The sequence below is a fragment of the Pelodiscus sinensis genome, chromosome 8, assembly GCF_052426305.1.
Source record: "Pelodiscus sinensis isolate ZL-2025 chromosome 8, ASM5242630v1, whole genome shotgun sequence".
Taxonomy (NCBI): domain Eukaryota; kingdom Metazoa; phylum Chordata; order Testudines; family Trionychidae; genus Pelodiscus; species Pelodiscus sinensis.
Window position 1 is genome coordinate 24,106,749 of NC_143059.1, and position 21,758 is coordinate 24,128,506.

Consider the following 21,758-nt stretch of genomic DNA (forward strand, 5'->3'; position numbering starts at 1 on the left):
CTACCTGGAAATTTGGTGGCACAGACAGCAAGATATAAATAGAAAGCAGCCAGACGCAGTCTATGGGCCGGATCAAAGTGTTAGGCGGGCCGGGTCCAGCCTCCAGGTCGCATCTTGCCCAACCCTGCTATAATCACTCAGAGACGTCTTGGAGTCACTGTGGATAGTTTTCTGAAAATACCCAAACACACACACATTGTTAGACATAATTTAAAAAGGGATAAAGAATAAGACAGACTAATTTATTGCCTCTATATTAATCTATGGTATGCCCCATCTGAATACTGTGTACAGATGTGGTTGCCTCATATCAAAAAAGACAGCTTGACATTGGAAAAGATTCAGAAAAGGGCAACAAAATTATTAGGGGGTTTGGAATGTGCGCCATATGAAGACAGATTTAAAAGACTGGGATTTTTCAGCTTAGAAGAGAGGAGACAGAGGGGATATGATCGAGGTCTATAAAATCATGACAGGTATGGAGAATGTGAATAAGGAAAAGTTATTTACTTGTTCCCATAACATACGTCACCATACGAAATTAATAGGTAACAGGTTCAAAAACAAACAAAAGGAAGTTTTTCTTCACACAGCGCAGAGTCAACCTGCGGAACTCCTTACCAGAGGATGTCGTGAAGGCCAAGACTTTAACAGGGTTCAAAAAAATAACTAGATACATTCATAGAATCATAGGACTGGAAGGGACCTCGAGAGGTCATCGAGTCCAGCCCCCTGCCCTCAAGGCAGGACCATGCTCCGTCTACACCATCCCTGACAGATGTCTAACCTGTTCTTAAATATCTCCAGAGAGGGAGATTCCACCACCTCCCTTGGCAATTTATTCCAATATTTGACCACCCTGACAGTTAGGAATTTTTTCCTAATGTCCAATCTAAACCTCCCCTGCTGCACTTTAAGCACATTACTCCTTGTCCTGTCCTCAGAAACCAAGAGGAACAAATTTTCTCCTTCCTCCTTGTGACACCCTTTTAGATATTTGAAAACCGCTATCATGTCCCCCCTTAATCTTCTTTTTTTCAAACTAAACAAGCCCAGTTCATGAAGCCTGGCTTCATAGGTCATGTTCTCTAGACCTTTAATCATTCTTGTCGCTCTTCTCTGTACCCTTTCCAATTTCTCCACATCTTTCTTGAAATGTGGCGCCCAGAACTGGACACAGTACTCCAGCTGAGGCCTAACTAGTGCAGAATAGAACGGCAGAATGACTTCACGAGTTTTGCTTACAACACACCTGTTGATACAACCTAGAATCATATTTGCTTTTTTTGCAACAGCATCACACTGTTGACTCATATTCAACTTGTGGTCCACTATGACCCCTAGATCCCTTTCCGCCATGCTCCTTCCTAGACAGTCGCTTCCCATCTTGTATGTATGGAACTGATTGTTCCTTCCTAAGTGGAGCATTTTGCATTTCTCTTTATTAAACTTCATCCTGTTTACCTCTGACCATTTCTCTAACTTGCTAAGGTCATTTTGAATTATGTCCCTATCCTCCAAAGAAGTTGCAACCCCACCCAGTTTGGTATCATCTGCAAACTTAATAAGCGTACTCTCTATCCCAATATCTACATCATTGATGAAGATATTGAACAGTAAGGGTCCCAAAACAGACCCTTGCGGAACTCCACTTGTTATCCCTTTCCAGCAGGATTTAGCACCGTTAACAACAACTCTCTGACTACAGTTATCCAGCCAATTATGCACCCACCTTATCGTGGCCCTATCTAAGTTATATTTGCCTAGTTTATCAATAAGAATATCATGGAGAATAGGTACATCAATGCTTATTAGCCAGAGTGGGTATGAATGGTGTTCCTAGCCTCTGTCAGAGGCTGGGAATGGATGACAAGGGAGGGATCACTTGATTACTTGTTCTGTTCATTCCCTCTGAGACATCTGGCATTGGCCACTATCAGAAGACAGGATGCTGGGCTAAATGGATCTTTGGTCTGACCAAGGTATGGCCACTCATATTCTTATGTATAGTTCACAAATTTTGCCACTTTACTGTTGACTCCTTTTTCCAGATCATTTATGAATATGTTGAATAGGACTGGTCCCAGTACAGACCCCTAGCAGGACATTACTAGTTACCTCTCTTCATTGTGAAAACTGAAGTGTGCTCAGTATGTGTAAGCCTATTGTGCTGAACTTCAAGGAACTGCTGCTGTATTGCTGATGCTATCGAATTTTGAAAGGCGTTTCTAGATACTGTTGAAATAAATATAATAAATCAACAAATTTAAACTGAGGGCAATAAAGAAGCAAATGGATCAATCACTAGTTCTACCTCATTTTCTTGTGAACACTCTCAATCCCAGACAAAAGGTAGATGCCAATTTCTGAAGATGATGCTACCTTGGCATGAGCATCTTAAAATCACTCAGTTACGCCAGCCATAATAAATGGAACAGCTGGAGCAAAACCATATAATTAGTACAGGTTCTCATGATGTTTTGAATTGGTGGAAATCATTAGCCAGGCACCTTGAAACAGAGTTCCTTCAGTTGCTAAGCCAACTTTTCACAGCAGTAGCTTCCTCTGCAGGCACAGAGAATATTTTCATTGTTTAGTTTCAGGACACTAAATATATAGTGTCCTTAAGTTGTACAACTAGCTCTCATCTTACCCACTCCCACTGTCATTGATTCATACGCTGAAACAGAAGTAAGAGTTTTCCTGCTTTTTCAAGTCAGTCAATTTCTTAGCTTTGAGTGCATAATACTAGTCTGTTAAAGTTAATAAAATTTAAAAATAAAAAAAATTTAAGGACAGCAAGCAAAACTCAGGAGACCACTGCAATTTCAACTGTGAAAATTTCTATAACATTTAAGATTTAGTTTAATAAAATTTAAGTACTATTGTGTTTGTGAGATTTAGTTCTTACCATTCCTAATATATTGCTGCTGCATCTGTAGCTTGACACAGGCAACTATATGCTATTTCCTAACTTGATTTTATTAAATTATCTACAAAAATTACACAAAGTACACTGTGAAATGCTGCACTATAAATTAACATGTTTTAGTGAGCAGATTTGCACCACTGTTTAAGAAATAGGTGAATAATTATCAGTGGGAAACTTGACAAATGAATTTTTCTTGGTGATTTAAATCAATTATTTAAACTGCCTTGATATAAATCAATCCACTCTGACAAATCCGCAGAATTCCCAAATTCTGTGGAAACATTCATTTATTCTACTGCCATGAAATACTCTATTCCCGTTGCCACACACAAACGCATATAGCTATAGATCTGATTCAAAATACTCATTAACCTCAAAATCATTCATTTTTTAGTGCAATTTAAGGATGGATTTTGAAGGTGTGCTGTGCTCTCCAGGAAACCCAGTTCCATTCCCACGATATTACCCAGGCATCCTAAGGGAATCTTTCCTCCCCATGTGTGCAAGGGAAGAAGAAAGATGAAGACAGCTTCAGAGTTTAAGCTCCCCAGCTTCCTAGACCTTAGCTGCTGTACTATTCTCCTGGCTGCCTAGCTTTCCAGCCTACAAATTTCACTCCCTGGCTTAAAGATGAACTCCAGCTGTGGCTTCCTGACCCAAATATATGTTTCCATGGTGAAACACCAGCAGCATGCACTATAATTCAGTTAACTCTGTTAGGGATGTAAAAGTTTAACCCACTTAACGATAAGATGATGCTTACTGGTTAATGAAAAGAAACAAATAGATGGTATCATGAACTTTCGTGGGCACAGCCCACTTCTTCGGATGACCAGAGTTATGAGTAGGGGATATGAAAACTCGAAATAAATAGGAGAGGGCAGGAAGAGGGGAGAGAAAAAGGAAGGGGGGCGGGGAGAAGACAGGGCATCATTAAGTATCTGGAGAATGGGTACTTAATCTAAGCAGATCAAAGTAAATAGATAGATGCTAAGACAGGAAGGATACCACTCTCAGAGCTGTTCGTACCTTCAGTGGTTATGAAGTAGGTAGCGTCCTAGCCTGCCCATATCTCAATTGAGTCCATTAGCATGTGAATTGAATTTATGGATCAAGTGAGATTCCAGTCCTTCCCTAGGTATTTGGCTTGTTAACTGTAACTCAGTGGCTGAGACCCTAGGAGGAGGGGGAATCTGCCATGAGGGGTGGCACCCAGAGTACTGGGATTGAGTTGATCCCTCCAAGACCTCTCCCTCTCTGCCCCATATTCCCTAAAATGATCAATTTTTTGGTATGTTTTTTACATCCCTACTCCTCCTTGTGACAAGGACGAGAGCACAACAGGCAGTTGCTAACAGATCTTGGCAGGAAAGGAAACAGAAAACAGTTTCAGGGTACAGCCAAATGCTGAATTCTGTGCAATCTTCAAAAAATATATATAGTTTGTACTTCACTGGTCCCAAGGCGGGGAATTCAACAAACCAGAAGAGATCAATACCAGCCCCTGTGCTGCACTGGAACCAAGCAGCCAGCAGCAGCAGAGGGAAAGTGCTGACCAAATGGGGTATGGATAGGGGAACTGCTCGGGGGAACAGGCAGTGTGGCTATAGAGCCTCATTACCAGGGGTGCAACTCCACTGGCACACATGGAGCCCCAGCTGTATTTCCAGCCCTAGCTGCTGGCTGCAAAAGTCCACAGCCACACTGCCTTGTTCCCCAAGTGTCTGCCCTGTCCCCACTCCTCCCTGAGCTTGAACACTGGAAATAAGCTATTTGCAGCACTCCAGAAGCTCTGGAAAGGCAGTGCAGGAGTTGGAGTGCAGGGCCCTAGCTTTTCCCCATGAGTTCTTCAGCCTGGGAGCTCCCATGACAGGGGTGGGCAATAATTTTTGGCCAGGGGCCACTTAAAGTTTTGAAATGACCCCAGGTTGCCCAGAAGGGGTGGGGCCAGTATGCTTCTGGGCTACCCCACCCACAGACCATGATTGGTCTGGCAGTGGGGGAGCCCCTTTGCCCCCCCTTCCCACTAGGCATCTATGCCACGCACTGCCACATGCTCCTAGCAAGGCAGGGGTAAGCTGAGAGGAGGCTTCCGGCACTCCCTCCGCCCCCAGGCCAATCAGGGCCTGGGGCAGGGAAGCTGCACAAAGCCCCACATGAGCGTACAGCACTTTGAAGTGCCGTGCATTCCTCACGGGGGGGGAAGGAAGGGAAGGGCCAAGAAAACTTCGCATGCTCCTCCCGCCCCCAGGCCAATCAGAGCTTGGGGGAAGCGCATGACGGCTCCTCCCACCCTGAGAAGAGCACGAAGCACTGAAGTACAGCGTGCTCCTCGCAGGGCAGGAGGAAGTTTTGTGCGCTCCCCTGCCCCCAGGCTCCAACTGTCTTGGGGGTGGGGGAGCAGGAGGACCTCCGCAGGTCAGATCAACCTGCTTGGCAGGCCAGACCCGACCCGCAGAGGCCCTTTTGCCCACCTCTGACCCATGGGGACTGCCGGACCACATATGTTACCAGACAAGGAAATCTGGACAACAGAGCCATGCAATCAAGAAATCCACACAGCCTTGATTAAGATGAATGAAGTTAGTGCTTTTTTTGTTTAAAAAAAAAAAAAAAAAAAAGCACCAGTACTCTTTAAGACCCAGCCAAATGTCAGCCATTTTCATTACAGAGGTGCTGGTACTCTCCATTCTTTTCAGGTAGGCTCTGACTGGAGGTGCCAGTACTGCGTACCAGGCAGTACTATCAGAAAAAAAAGCAATGAATGAAGTAATTGAGAGTTTTTCTGCATCAGACTTCCTGCAAACTCTGAAGTCAATGTTACATTTTTGAAGTTCTTTGCTGCAATTATAGGGATCTAAAACCTTATTTTTATTTAAATGAAAGCTGAGAATCTCAAGTACATTTGTCACCAGGATAACAAAAGCTACATTAAGATAGCGTGAGGGTTGACAATACATACCATTAATCTAGAGCAGTGGTCTCCAACCTTTTTAAGCATGAGATCACTTTTTAAATTTAAGCGCAATCCAAGATCTACCTCAAACCCAAATATCCTTGCCCTGCCTCCTTTGTGCCCCTTTTGAGGCCCAACCCCCTGCTCGCTCCACCCTCCCCACCCCCATCCTTCCTCACTTTTACCAGACGGGGCAGCAGGTTGGGGTGCAGGCTCTGGTCTTGGATTAAGGGATCTGGAGTGTGAGAGGGGCTCTGAGCTGAGCTTGCAGCAGGCAGTTGGGATGCCAAAGGGGGTTCTAGGTGCAGGTTCTGGGAGGGTGTTTGGATGCAAAGGTGCTCGAGGCTAGAGCAGGGACTTGGGCTGCAGGAGGGGGTTCATGACTGGGGTAGGGCTGCAGGATGTGGGCTCTGACTGGGCACTACTTACCTGAAGTGGCTGCTGGGTTGTGGTTTAGTGGGGCTAAGGCAGGCTCACCCCTGCCCTGGCCCTGCACTGCTCCCAAAGGCAGCCAGCAAACTCCCTCCCAAGTCCTGTTGCGCTCCTCATTCTGTTCTGTAGAGATACAATACAGAGTGGAAGGGGGCACCTTGACATCAGCAACCCCTCCTCTCCTTCCCCTGCCCTGCCCAGCAAGCAGAAGACTCCCATGGGTGGAACGAGACAGCTCAAAGGCAAAATGCAGGAGATGTGCGGCGGGAAGGGGGAAGGGCAGCTGAAGTGCCAGCACTTGGTAGCCTCTTGGCCAAACCAGTCAGGATCACCTGTCAGAGATTCCAAGATCTACCAGTAGATCCCGATCTACTGGTTGATTATCACTGACCTAGAGTAACCACTTTGTAATGTATTTTATCCTAAAAAATATGCATTATAAAGCCAGGAAATTCACATTCGAATTGCTTAGGTTTTACTTTAACTGACATTCAGGCATGGAATTGCATAGTTAAATCACCCAAACAATCTTAACTCTGTCCCTGAAGCAACTCCATGAAATAACCACACTTATGACTAGTACATCTTAGCATTCCTAGCCCCCAATAATATTAAACTGATTTTAAAGACATTCGATTTTAAACAGTGGTGTGGAGAGGGTGAATAAACAAAAGTTATTTATTAGTTCCCTAAATAGAAGAACTAGAGGACATGAAATGAAATTAGTGGGTAGCAGGTTTAAACTAATAAAAGGAAGTTCTTCTTCACACTGCATGTAGTCAACCTATGGAACTCCTTGCCAGAGGAGGCTGCGAAAGCTAGAACTATAACAGAGTTTAAAGAGAAGCTAGATAATTTCATGGAGGTTAGGTCCATAAAAAGCTATTAGCCAGGGGATAGAAATGGTATCCTTGGCCTCTGTTTGTCAGAGGCTAGAGAGCGATGGCAGGAGACAAATCGCTTGATCACTGTCTTCGGTCCACCCTCTCTGGGGCATCTGGCATTGGCCACTGTCGGCAGACAGGCTACTGGGCTAAATGGATCTTGGGTTTGACCCGGTATGGCCATTCTTATGTTTTTATGTAACATCCCCCCCTCATATCACAAGAATTTCCTAAGGTGGAGACAGAAACACTAGAAGAACTCCAGTAAGTTTCACAATAGCTACAAATAAGACGTGTTTGATTAAATCCGTTTCCCACTAGTCCAACTCAGAAATGCTCTATCAATAGCAATGGACACAAATGCATTTATCAGATTAGTAATAAAAAAAACCTGAATCAGCAAAAGAAATCCTGTTGGCAACAACATTCCTAGTAGGATTTTGAAGAATGTTACCCCTACTGAGACACACAGTTAAAGCCACTAACTCTGGTAGTACAAGATTTACTGCAGGTGATGGGGAGAGAATATAAGCAAGACACTATTAAGTGTCTTAACTTTTCATTAATGACCTCATTCATTTAAATGGGGTCATTAAGACTGAAACCTTTTTAAAATGTCCAAGTCAACGACAACACTACTATTTCGCTGATCATCATTTTAGCAGAAAGCTTCAGCTAAGATGCAGGCAAACATGACTATAGAACACATATGCAGGACTAGAGATTTAGCTGGCAGAAGGGAGAACATGTGTAGCAAGAGAGCACAGTGACAATATGTATGTGAGCAGTGTTAGTTGACATTTAGGTGTCTTCCCTTCTAACTCACCTCCTCTAAGTCTGAGGGCTAGAAATTTTTTTTCCAGATACTGGAACACCCATTCAATGTAAAAAACACTAGTTTCTGAACTTGATAGAGAAAAAAAATTAAAAAGACTATACAAGTACATTAAATGAAATCAATAGCTCTCCACTGCACATGGCACATCCCATTTTATTTGTGCCAAGATGCTAATTATGAGCCCAATGTAAGTAATATATCAAAGCCAAAGCAAATTATGTAGTATTTACAACTGTTCACCCTTGCAAACTATGAAATACAAAGCAATTCTGTAGTTCTTAATTATGTATTTACCCTACAGAGCTCCTTCCTTTCCCAGACTGAGCTTCCAAGACTAAACCCTTCTTATACTCTGAAGTATTGCTATTATGCTTCCATTTTAAATAGCATTTACTCTTCTCCCTGACAGTTCAGTCTTCGACTATTCAAAACCAATAAATGAAGACAAACAGAATACCAGTGCCGAGGTTTTTGAATAGCTACAGATAAAGGAGCAGTGGCTGCTGCAAGATGACCAAGAAAAAAGGTAGCTTCTTACCACTATAGGCTTTACTTACTGTTGCAGTGCTGGAGGAAACATTTTGTATCGATATCCCCAACAATTGCTTTAATTTAAGAGGTAGTGGTAGTTTTTGGCAGACAGGGAAAGAAGGATTGAGAGAAGTCAACTTCTTGGTCACTTTGTAACAGTATTTCCCCAACTTTTGGGAACTGAGCCCTCCTTTGGGAAAATGATAAACACGTACGTCCCACATCAATCTCCACTATGTGCTGGTGAAAAGGACCGCCAGTCTTAATGTACACATCTCCACCCGTTAGTCTTTCCATATCTTCTCGGGCGTTAACCCTACATTTTGTGGGTGTATAAATGGGTGTTTTCCAATCTTGTCATCTCTTATTACTCCAGACCATACTATTACATTTTTATGTTGTGCAACCCTGGCTTGTATTACTCAAATGAAACAGTGCGTATATAAATATCTTTCCTCTAGTCCAGTGAATCCTCTACATAACAGGACTTTGGGGATATATTTAAATACCATCAGCTGCAGCATACTCTGCCAACAAAAGCACAGAAAGTTGTCTAGGCAGAGCTAGGCTTAACTGTGCAGCTGATTGATTTCAAATGACTACTGAGAATCTCATTTCTGTAAGACAGTCTGACAAATCTGTAAAGCACACTACACAAACACACACAATCTTTAAAAGATCTAACATACACAGCATTACACAGAGAACTTTTAAAAGAAGATGAAGTTGTAACAAACAAGTATTTATCCAGCAAAAGACACTATCAACAATAGATGGGTAGAAAACCTTCAACCACAGGAATAAGGTTGAAGAGAGTTGTTTCAAAGCAATCTTTGTTCATCTTCCTATTACTGCCACTTCCTACTCCTTTCTCCTCACTGCTACCCTCACCACACACTGTGTTCAAGTGCTGGATGAGGTCAGATGACAATGGCTCAAAAAACTGATCCTTTTCCATCCCTACTAAAATACTGAGCATCAGAATCTGTCATTGTTTACAGTCTATTTCCATTATGGCAGCAAAAATATGCCACCTAAAAACTTCCAATAAATCAAACCAAATGGAACTAGTTTGATAATGCCCATCTGAGTTTTCAGACATCCTAATAACCGATTTATGCTGAACCCTAAATTGTGGTAATTTTAAATGTCAACACTGTTGACAATTTCATCATTCATCAGGGTACGCAAGAAAGAAAAAAAAAAAAGAGATACTCAATCACAGTAAGTAGCACTGCATACTAACACCATAAGGGGTTGGAGCTTAATTACCAAATTTCCCCCATCGTGCAGTCTTCATAACTATTCTCTATAGAAACACGTCCTTTCAACTACAGTACTACACATCACTATGTATTTGCACTCATTTGCCAACAATGTCTTCCTTCCCTTTTAAAGAAAATTATGGAAATTCTATAAGGATAGATGTCACTAATTTAATTGTATCACACAAGTACTGACAAAAGTCAAACAGAATGCAGAATAGATTATCTTTGTTGCCATGACAGGTGAACATTGGAGAGTGCCACCACTAGGGGTACGTCTAGACTACATGCCTCTGGCGACAAAGGCATGCAGATTAGACTACCAGGCATAGGAAAATGAAGCAGCGATTTAAGTAATCGCCCCTTAATTTAAATTTACATGGCTGCCACGCTGAGCCGATCAGCTGTTTGTCGGCTCAGCGCGGTAGTCTGGACGCGCGGGGGTCGACAAAGGCATTTGTCGACCTCCCAGGTATGCCTCCTAATTTTTCCCCTCCCAGTCAAGTAGGAACAACCACCCAACACAGCAGGGCATCTGATCCCCACTGAGGGAGAGCCAAGCCCAAGGATCCCAGCCTAAAGAGCAGAGATTATGAACATATGCAAAATCTTTTAAGAGCAGCATCGCATTTTGACAGCTATTTTGGAGCAGAGTTTACAGGACTACTACTGCATTCCCTCCTCTTGTATCTCTCAATTTGACACTCCTTCCCTTTTATGCTTGAACTAATTTTTCTTTTTGTTGTTGTTACGCTGTTCAGTTGGCATCTAGTGACTTTTGAAAAAAGCATAAGAATCTTGTTAACTTCATTCTTTTGGGACAGTAACCTATGGTAGTGGAAAGCTACACAAACCCTGGTCAATCATGAAAATACCTTGGGGCACGACAACAAGAGCAAGAAGAACAGTCATCTTCTGCACATTTTTCCATATGTCACAGGGTGAGCTCCCCTTTTCCCCCCCACCACCTGCTCCCCTCAAAGGTGCATGGTGAGCCTCAGAGGCCCCTCAAATAGTGCTTAACCCTACATGCAACCTAGTGGCCAGAGTATCACCTCCCTTCTCCCGCAGGGCAGCGTGGCTTAGCAGCCAGAGTCAACAACAGGGAGGGTAGAGCCCCTCAGGAAGTTGGTAAGGATGGCATAAGGCAGGGGTGGGCAATAATTTCTGGTGAGGGGACACTCCAAGATTTTGGAAAGAGGTCAGAGGCTGCACTTTTCTGTGGAAGATGTGCAGGGTCTAAGATGGAGGTTGGGCACGGAAGGGCACACGAGGTAAGGGACTAGGTTACAGGAGATGGTGTGAGGTCTGAGAGAAAGTTTGGGCAAAGAAAGGGGTTGTGACCTTGATCAAGGGATAGGGGTGTAGGGTCAGGGAGGGGGTATGGGTGCAGGAGAGGATTTTTGCCTGGGAGAGGGGCACTAGGAGGAGGTGCAAATTCTGGGAGGGAGCTGTGACCTGGGAGAAAAGGGGGAAAGGGTGTGCAGACTACAGGAAGTGTAGGTGGTGACTTAGGGCAGGAGAATGGGGTGCAGGGTCTGGGAAAAAACGTGGGTTCAGGAGAAGATTCTGGCCTGTGGGAGGAGTGTAGGAGGCGGTACAGGTTCTGGAAAGGAGTTGTGACCGGGTGCAGGAGATGCGGAGGGTTTGGATGGTGACCTGGGGGAGGGAGTTGGGGTGCACGAGAGGCAGGCTATGGCTGGGAGATGCTTACCCAAGCCAGCAGCCCTGCAGCTCCCTCATGGCAGGCTGGACTCCCTTGCCTGCTGCAACCCCAAATCACTTAAAACTGCAAGCTGCAAAATCACAGGTGGCTTTCAGCTCTGAGAAGGGGAAGAGACTTACACTGCTCCCATCCTCCAAGCCTATCTCTCAACTCTTATTGATTGGTTGTTTGCAACTAATAGGAGCTCAGAGATTGGCTGGGGTCAGTTCCTATTGGTCGGTTGTTTCTGGCAACTAGGAGCTGAGGATTGGGTTGGGGCAGGGAGAGTGCACGAAGCCTACCCCTCCATGCAGAGCAGAGAGACGCACGGACTAAGCTTTAAACCACACAGCTGCATGCCTGAGGTGATCCGTGGGCCAGATCCAGTGGCTTGATGGGCCGGATCAGGCCCAGGGCCATATTTTGCCCAGCCCTGGGGTAAGGGTACCCAAGCCAGCCCTCTCTTCCAGGTTCTAGCCTAGGACCTTGTCAGTAGTAGAGTGGACTTGCGCTAGCTCACCAGGGAATCACTACTGAAACACGCCAAGCATCCACATTACAACCCCCCATCCTGATCTATTTCCTACCAGTTTTCCTGTGTCATCTTCTGAGGCTCTTTCCTCCAGCACAGGGGCTTCTGCCACAGATCCCTGTTGAATGGCGACAGCATCCAGGTGCACCTGGACTTTCCCTTTAAAAACTCCTGCAGCACCTCCTTGCTCATCAGCAGTCAGCCCAGACTGAATTGCTCCACAGGACTTTATAGCTGGCCTCCAGCTGGAGCATGCCCATCAGGGCTGTGGGGGTAGGGTCTCCTCTTGTTAGGCAGAGGTTAACCCTCATAGCTACAGCGCAGGGTTGCAACACACCATACGTCTTTAGACACTAACCAGCTACGGTTAATACAGAAAAATGCATCCTTCCTCACATCCCCACCATCACATCCAGAGACATACCCTAGTGCAAAAAAGTCTTAGAGGGGTAGCTATGTTAGTCTACAACAGCCCCTATGCCATGCATATTGGTCAAACCAGAAAAATCTCTGCATCACAGGATAAGTGGACACACATCAGACATTGGGAATGGTAACTCACAAACCTGTAGGGGAATATTTTAATCTTCCTGGACATTCAAAGTAGCCCTCTTCAATGAAAGAATATCATCTGATTAGAGGAAGACAGCTGAACTGGAATTGATTTACAATACTATCAACTTAGAAAATTTAAAAAACCCAAGAAGGGTCCTGTAACACTTTAGAGACTAACGATAGATCGATAGTAACATGGGCTTTCATGAGCTTTTAAGCCAGCTCCCCTCCAGCACTAGCTCCTGTTCCCGCCCCCTTCCTCCGTAGGGGCAGGGAAGTAACTATTCACTCACCATCCCTAGATGAAACTTTCTGGGACACAGAAAAGAGTCCCACCCCAGTCAAACAGCCCCTGTTCTGTTGAAGAAGGTGAAAGGCTCAGGTAAGGGACCCATTCAAGTGGATCAGAGAAAAATTATCCCACAGTTAGGACCCTCCTTCTAGATAAGATTGTAGCATCCTCACATTGAGGATACCTTCCCGTGGGAGGAATCTCCAGGTATTAGGAAAAGACAGGTGTTAGTAATAGAGGATTTGATTAAATGGAAACATACAGCTGGGTTTGTGATGACCAGCAGAACCATTTGGTGACTTGTCTGCCTGGTGTGAAGGTTGTGGATCTTTCAAGACACCTAGATAGATGTATATATAGCGCTGGGGAAGAACTGGTGGTCATGGTATTTGTAGGTATCAATGATATGCAGAAGGAAAGGAGAGAGGTCTTGGATGCCAAATTTGGGCAGCTAGGAAAGAGATTGAAATCCAGGTCCTCAATGGTAGCGTTCTCTAAAACGTTTCCACTTCCACGCATATGGCGAGGTAGACAGGCAGAACTACAGGGTCTCAATGCATGGATGAGACAATGGTACAGGGAGGAGGGGTTCAGACTTATTAGGAACTGAAGAAACTTTTGGGAAGGGGGGGAGGGTTGGTATAGGTCTATAAAAACATGACCGGTTGGAAAAAGTGAACAAGGAATAGTTATTTATTAACTTGTTCCCATAACATAAAAATTAAGGGTCCCCATACGAAATGAATAGGTAGCAGGTTCAAAAACAAACAAAAGGAAGTTTTCCTTCACGCAGCAGAGTCAACCTCTGGAATTCCTTGCCAGAGGATGCTGTGAAGACCAGGACTTCAATGGGGTTCGAAAAAGAACTAGATACATTCATGGAGGATAGGTGCATCAATGCTTATTAGCCAGGATGGGCAGCAATGGTATCCCTAGCTTCCATCAGAAGCTGAGAATGGGGGACAAAGGGAGGGATCACTTGATGATTACCTGTTCTGTTCATTCCCTCTAAAGCACCTGGCATTGGCCACTGTCAGAAGACAGGATATTGGGCTAGATGGACCTTTCATCTGACCCAGTATGGCTGTTCTTATGCATCCATAATCAGACCAATATTAAACACAACTGAGGCTTCAGTTCTGAAAAGCACAAAGGACTTTTTGTAACCACAATCTTACCCAATTATATTGGCAACCATCAAGCAATTTGATATTGTTTTACCATGCATAACAGGTACTGATTTGACAAATGGCAAAAAAAAGTCTCTCAGAATTATGCTTTTGAGCTTTAAACTACAGCAAAGTTATCCATCAGGAAAACTGAACAAGAGGGAAGAGTGCATAATTTAAAGGTACAGGAGAATCTGAGGGGCCTATATGGGCATGGCTGGACGGCTGTAGTCTTTCCAGCATAACTTTGTAGTGTAGTTGTAGCCTATACCAATGGAAGGAGTTTTGACTTTGACATAGGAACACGGCTTTCCCCAAACAAATAGTAGCTATGTTGATGGAAGCTTTCTTCCATCAACCTGTGTCTACACAGGGAATTTAGGTCCACTTAGCTATGTTGCTCAGAGCTGTGGATTTTTCACACTCCTGAAAAAAATAGGTTTTTCAACCCAAGTTTTAAGTGTAGACCAGATCTGGGAAAATATAGTTTTGTATACCACGTTGCCATGCTTTGCCACATCTTAATAACAAAAAATAAATTCAGCATGAGAAGCATTTCTATAAGATGCCTTTATTTTTAAATTTCTGTAACTCTGTGCTCTAATCAGGCTTACATTTTATACAACAAAAGTTTGTACATTTCTATTCTGTTAAATAGATGAAAACCTGCAGTCTCTTAAAATAGAAAAATATTAATTTCGGCACAATTTCTCTATTCACATACCATCAGACATAAGAAACATAAAAATTCATGTTATTAGTTCCATCGGAATTGTTACTGTTCATAAGGAGCAGTTTATTATTCTGTAAATAATAAATAAATTCAAGGAAAAAACCTTTATTCGCTTAAGCAGTGTTTTTACAATTCTTTGGACGTACTCTCCATGTCTGCACAAAAAAAAAAAAAAGAAGAAGATTTTCCTTTAATTTTTTGGCTTATGTGTTGCCTTGATATATACAGAAAGTTACCACATCTGCTTTTATTAAAACACTATTCCCAAGAAACTGAAGTTACTTGATTCTGGATTTCACTGTTGTCTAACATTGCCATATAGAAATGGTATAAAAAATATTGATGTACCAAATGCACAGCTTTAGAAATTTAGAAAAAAACCAACCAGATTTCACTATAAATTCATTATAATTTATAAATTGCTTTTTAATAAAAAAAAACAAACTCACATGAACTTTTCAAAGAGGCACCCTCAACATTTAAAACCTACTTCCTAATGTCTCGTGTGTGCGTGTGTAGAGAAAAATATTTTTCTAACAGGAAAATGAGATTGCAAAGACACAAACTGGCAGAAATTAGAGGCAAATGTTGTAACCAAAACTACTTTTAACTTGATTGTTTTAGTTTGACTAGATGTCAAATTGACGGTGCGCCTTCATATTCTTTCTTTTTACAATAATATTATCCCAGGTTCTCAGATTTACTCTCCAACATCACTTGTTCATTCCTGGTAAATACTGATTTAACTAGTTTTCTGAAACAGCGGCCTGAAAACCAATTGCTACTGGTCAGCAAAAACCATATGGTGTTGACTTCACTTCTTTCCTAGTGGCTGCTTCTGCATGTTTCCAAAATCATCACTACCAACAGCAACCAGGAGGCATTTAAAAGCTCTTGGAAATGATGAAGAACCTTCCTAGCTGTCTCGAATAGCAGCCATTACTATCAGAAAAACAGGCCATTGAAAGAGCCTCTCACAGACCAGCACTAGATGCAAAACATTAAAACAAAGTAAATCTTTCCCTTTTTTCCTCATGTTAGCAAATGCTGCTCTTAACACAGGATTATTCCAAATTCACAGATGGAAGGTGAGGCGATTTATTACAGTACTGATTTGTGGTACTCACTAAAAAAAAAAAAGTTGCCCGCTGCTTAAAGTTCAGCATACCCTTAAAAATGTGTTAAAATTAACGGCTGAAATTAGAAGAGTACTTTTAGATTAAGGTTATATGTATGTATACTAGATTATCCAGACTGTTTAGTGCCGATTACAAGATGAACTACAGAGTATGTTTAGGAAAAGCTAGGGGTTCCCAATCTTGGGCAAAAGGATGAGGTGTGCATGGCAGAGACAACACACTCATTTTCAAAGTGACTGATGCCAGAAGTATAACAACCACTGCCAAATGGTTTAGTCATCCTCCATTCCAGTGGTACAGTAAGCACTGTAGCCAGAAAGGGAAAATGGAGGGAAAAAATTCCATAAAATAATGGGAACAAGTCAATTCAATGTGTTTATCTTTTACTCAAGTCTTTTACTCACACTAATGCTCAATGGGGAGTTGAGTTGGGGTGCCAGGCCACACTCCTTTGCCATAGTCCCAGCTGATGATTGGTCTCTCCTGCTTCCCAGAACTTTGGAAGACAGGTCTGAAGCTACAGGCATCACTGAAGAGCAGTGATTCCTCCATCCTAGGAATCTAACCAGAGAACCAAGGTTGGGCTCCAACTGGTGCGCCAACTCAATTCCACGGCTGCTTCACACAGCCACACCTTGACAACAGTACTAAGAGTCACATGCCTTCACCCAAAAGCACCAACCCCAGGTTAGCAGGGAAGGAAGTGCTTGAAGGGGACGGGTCACAGAACAAAGAGCCCCTGCAAGAAATCTCCTCCGCATGCCCCCTCTCCCTTTCTTTACAGGTCGGGGGCCTTCTTTCCCTACCTGTCACCCAACGCTAGACTCATCAGGTGGAGTGGCCAAATCTGTTATCACTACATCCCCAGAAGTATAGGACCAGAGTAAAAAACAGAGGACAGCTTGCTGAAATACAGAACAGAGTGTGAGTGAAGGGAAGAGGTGCTACCAGGCAATTTAAAGATGAGGCACTATCAGGTGATTTGGGAGTACATGGAATGGAGCACTATAATAATAAAAAAAAATGCACCCAAAATTGAAAGTGAAATACAAAAATCAGTCTAAGAAATGCAAAACCCTAAGCAAACCTCAAACTCCTGCTACACATCTCTCTCCTTCCTCCCCCCATGAAATGGCATCGCTGGTCAGAGCCCCAAAAGGAGCTGCCAACCCTGCTCTAGGCCACGCTGGTCACCGACAGATTTTATCACAGACTCTTCCCCATCCAAGGACTGGTCTCCAATCAGAGAAACCAGCTGGCCCTTGGAAGTGAAAAAAAAAGGGATGACTGAAGCTCTCAACAACACCACAGTCTTCAGCAGCAGCTCCTCCTCCTAGCGTTCCAATCTCTGAGACGTCTCCCTGCTTCATAGAACTGCAGAACACCATCTCCTTATGCTTCCAAACCCACTCCAAGATGAGGGGAAAGAGCTCAGCAAGGACATATATGTGCTGAGCACCTGCCATTGGAAAGATCTGGTTGCTTCCTTGTAGATTCAAAGTTATTTAATTAATTCATGGTTTCTCAACATTGAGAATTTTGAAGCTGCATTTAATCTTTAAGCGGCTTTTTTTTAAAAAAATTCAATTTCTTAATCAGGAGATACAGAAATTTCAGCTACATACAAGCATTTTGGAATATGGCTATTAAAAAAAACCATTTCCATTTCATGAAGTACATCAGGCCTTGAAAATTCATTTGTCCACTTATCTGTACCATACTCGCCACAGACATCAGTATCTGAAGTTTGCGATTACAAATTTCTCTTTCCCACACAGTTGCAAAGCTATTATAAATGAATTGATGCAGTGCTTCTTCTTGAGCCCCAGGACAGCTCTAGTGCTTCTGAAGGGTTCATAACCTACAGAGGATAAGCCAGTCTGAAATTAACAAAACTCATAAAGCTAACTGTCACTAGTTGGAAAGCTGTATGCAGTGATGAAAAACGGTTTGGTTTTTTTTAGTAATGAGCAGCAGATTCTGGAGTTAATAGGGAAGACCACCTAAAATTGGTGGGTATGGAATGGAGCCAGGGAAGACAGATACATTTGAGGAGGGGTTTCATGCATTTCAAACACCTGATAGGTCAAAGGATCGACCTACATTTAAGACATAAGTTGACATAGCTAGTTCGGTTAGGGAATGAAAAGAGAACCATCTGATCAACATAGTTATGATACCCAAATCTCCAATGTCTACATACCTTTGACAACAGAAAAGGGCTACGTATATAATGGCTTTCAGAAAGAGAATGTTCCAATAATGACAGAAAACCTTCCTTTAGTCAATGCAGGTTACTTGTACAAGGGGGAGTGAGGCCCAGCATGTAGATATACCATGAGACAAACAACAGGTGTAAAGAAAAAAAAAAGCTGTATGCCTAATCCACATAAACAACCCTACAGTCTTGTTACTGTAACTTTTGTTCTCCTTCTCGCCTCACTCAGGGCTTTGGGTTCACACACATAATAAGTGCCATACTGGGTCAGACCAGAGGTCCATCTAGTCCAGTAACCTGTCTTCTAACAGTGGCCAATGCTAGGTGCCCCCAGAGGGAATGAAAGGAACAGAAAGGCATCAAGTGATCCCACCCTTGTTGCCCATTCCCAGTCTCTGTCAAACAGAGGCTAGGGACACCATTCCTATCCCACTTGGCTAATAGGTCCATTAATGGACCTATCCGCCATTAATTTATCTGTCTCTTTTTTGAAGCCTGTTAAAGTCCTGGCCTTCACAATATCCTCTGGCAAGGAATTTGACAGGTTGACTGTGTTGCATGAAGTAGTACTTCCTTTTGTTAAACCTTCTACCTATTAATTTCATATGATGATCTCTAGTTCTTACGTTATGGGAACAAGTAAATAACTTTTCCATATTCTATACATTCTGCAAAGCACTTAAAAAGAACAGTTCGATGACATGCTCATTCTGCAAAGCACGTAAAAAAACAGTTTGATGACGTGCTATCTGGGATCTGAGCGATGTGAGCTCAGTTCCCAACTCTACCACAAAATTCCTGCAAAACCTTGAACAAGTCATCTCAGTCCGTGCCTCAGTTTCCCATCCAGAAAACAGTGTGAGGGTAAGTACTTTAAAAGATGAAGAGCTTTGTGATGTGCAGCTAGGATTTGTAAATATCTACAACAAATAGCACCTAGCATGTTTTGGACACTCTATAAAACAAAAGATAAATCACCTTTAAAAACAAAAAAAGCTTTCCCTTGTTTGCCAGTTTTGTCCCTAGAGTTTACTGATTGGTACAGGACTAACTAGTAGGAGTTGGTACATTTTTCACATGCTGCCCAGCATATTCCCATAATGAGATATATATTCTACAAAACTGCCTTGTAAATGTGTTTTAAAAACACATTCCTTACATAACAAAATCGACAAAACTCCATAGTGTCATGCAAAAGTCAACTGATATCAGAAAGACTAAGACAAAAACACAAAGGTTGAAAATGTAAGACATTTCACAAAGAGGGACAAATGACACACAATTGTAAATTAAAGTTTGTAAACTAAAAAAAAAAAATCTAGAACCTATGGTAATGACACCAGTGTTTACAGTGTAAATGCTTCAACTTGTACAAATAAAACTTAATTGCTGGGGTGAACAAAGGGAAGCACAGATTACTTTAACAGACCTTGCTTCCCCCCACCACATGAAGCAATTAATAGCCTTTAAAATAACAGATATTTTGGTTTACCTCATTTTTCATATAAAAAAAGTAATTACACTTATGCCAATTTTTAAACCTTCAATTGCTATATATTATCAGCAACACCAGGGAACTGCATAATGCAGTTGGTTGATTTTCTATATGTACAAACGCTTTATAGTCATGACATTTAACACCAAGTGAGCATTTAGATATTCAAAATATTATAAAATATGCAACAGCACAACTGCAATAGTATCGATTCTTATATTACTAGAGTCTGGAATTTACAAATAAGAGATGAGTTCTTTACAGCACACAAACTCCATTTTACAGATTATGTATTCATAACACTAACCCAAGGCAATCCTCCTTGTGTTTTCCCCCCAGCAAGAATGTGTCTGAACACAACAGAATATATCCTTGCTTATTCTCTCTGTCCACTAACATTCCTACAGCCCTTAGGAAAACATCACATACAATGAAAGGAAACAATTCAAATAATCTTTTACTATTATTCATAGTCACAAAACCATTTTTAAACCTGTCCACTTAACATTAAATAAAAACAGTTTTTAAGACGAGAATATTCAACTTGAGTAAATTGTTCCACGGCCCTATCTAAGGAAAGGGCTGGCTATTTTCTCTCCACAAAGAAACTAAGTGTTTACCTTTTTCCAGAAAAATATAAATTTGAAGAACTAACATTATCAGAGTAGCAGCCATCTCTTCCATGCAAAAAGAGTAAGTCTCATCAATGCCACCACCTCTGTCGTCCTAACATAAGCAAAACAAATACACAACTAAATCTGCCTTTAATTTTAGGAGTGCCGATCTCTCTGGAGCAGGGAAAGAAACCTTTACTCCACTCTCAATCTCCCAATTACGGCAGCTTCTTGCTGCTTCATTCAGGATAATTTCTATGATTAGTGACCCACGTCAACCCGATTCTCCACCACACAGCACGGTGTCTGCAGCAGGGAGAAGAGGCTGACAGAGTCCCACGCTACAGAGAGAAAAGGGGAGGGAGGCCGTGTTTACCGCTGCTCTCCGGACCCCAGCTCAGGTGCCTAGCGAGAGACTGACACACGCTGTGCCATGCCCTGTCTACAAGCAGAAGCAGTGTCCTGGGACCACTCCCACTCGTACTACCCCTCACGCCGATAGGGCCCCGGCGAGGGGGACGAGGCCACCCCACTGCCCAGCCCTCAGGAGCAGAGCGCTGCCCTGCAGAGAGCAGGAGACTCCCGCACCTCCCCCTTCTGGCCGAGCGCCCTCTCGGACCTCCCCCTCCCCCCCGCCCGCTGAGGAGGGCCCCGCGGGGTGACCGGGGGCCCCCGGCCGCGCAGGAGCGCTCGGGGCAGGGTCTGGGGCCGGTCTCTTACCGCCAGCTCGGGGCTGTGCGAATCCCGGTGGGACACGGCGCGAATGACACCGGCTCTCCAGCGCCCGCTCTCCCTGCGCTCCGGCTGCTCCTCGTCGCCGCCCCCGACACACAAGAACCGCTTCCCCACCAGCTCCGGCCGCGTCTCCACCACCGCCATGGCCGCCGCCGCCGCCGCGCAGGCACCGCACCCGCCCGCCCCTCTACGGGTCGCCCATACCGAGAGCCCGGCGGGGAGCGGGGCTGTCTCTGCGGCTGGCCGCGTCCAAGCCGGGAGCCCCGGGCAGCTCAGCCGCCGCCACCAGCCTGACACAAACACACAGAGGGGAGGGGGCGGGGGGCGGCTCGCTCACAGCCGCGCTGCAGCCCCGACCACTCCGCCCACACAGCCGACTGCCATGGAGACCGGCACCACGCGCAGTCTCCCTCCGCCAGACAGAGCGAGCAGCGAGAGGGTGGGGGGAAATACTACTGCATGGGAAAGAGTCCGGCCCCAGCCTTTACTGCTTCGCTGCAACTGAGCATGCTCAGAACCAGCCGCTGCCCTGGCCGTGCCCTCCCTAGGGACTGCAGCTTGCTGCTCTCCGCTGCGCGCGGGGCGGTGGGGTGAATCGGAGGGGAAGGGGCAGGGCCTGTGCGGGGGCAGCCAGGCTGCACTGCAGGGACATGCGGGGGGAGGGGGCACTAGGGCACAGTCAGGGGCGGGGGTAAGAGCCGGGGCGCTGCCAGGCGGCGTCCGCGGGGAGCCC

General features: G+C 44.0%; 1 protein-coding gene across 3 annotated transcripts in view; it reads right to left on the bottom strand.

Annotated features, from left to right (window-relative positions):
• Positions 1 to 21,458, bottom strand: part of JMJD1C (jumonji domain containing 1C) — a 389,891-nt gene extending 368,433 nt beyond the window's left edge. The window contains exon 1 of one of the 3 annotated variants that reach the window (XM_075934893.2): positions 21,011 to 21,458. In XM_075934893.2, the coding sequence (XP_075791008.2) occupies positions 21,011 to 21,169 (159 nt within the window). In that variant the 5' untranslated portion in view covers positions 21,170 to 21,458. The remainder of the gene's footprint in view (positions 1 to 21,010) is intronic. The other 2 variants (XM_075934894.2, XM_075934898.2) reach the window with 2 other exon arrangements.
• Between the last annotated feature and the right edge of the window lie 300 nt (positions 21,459 to 21,758).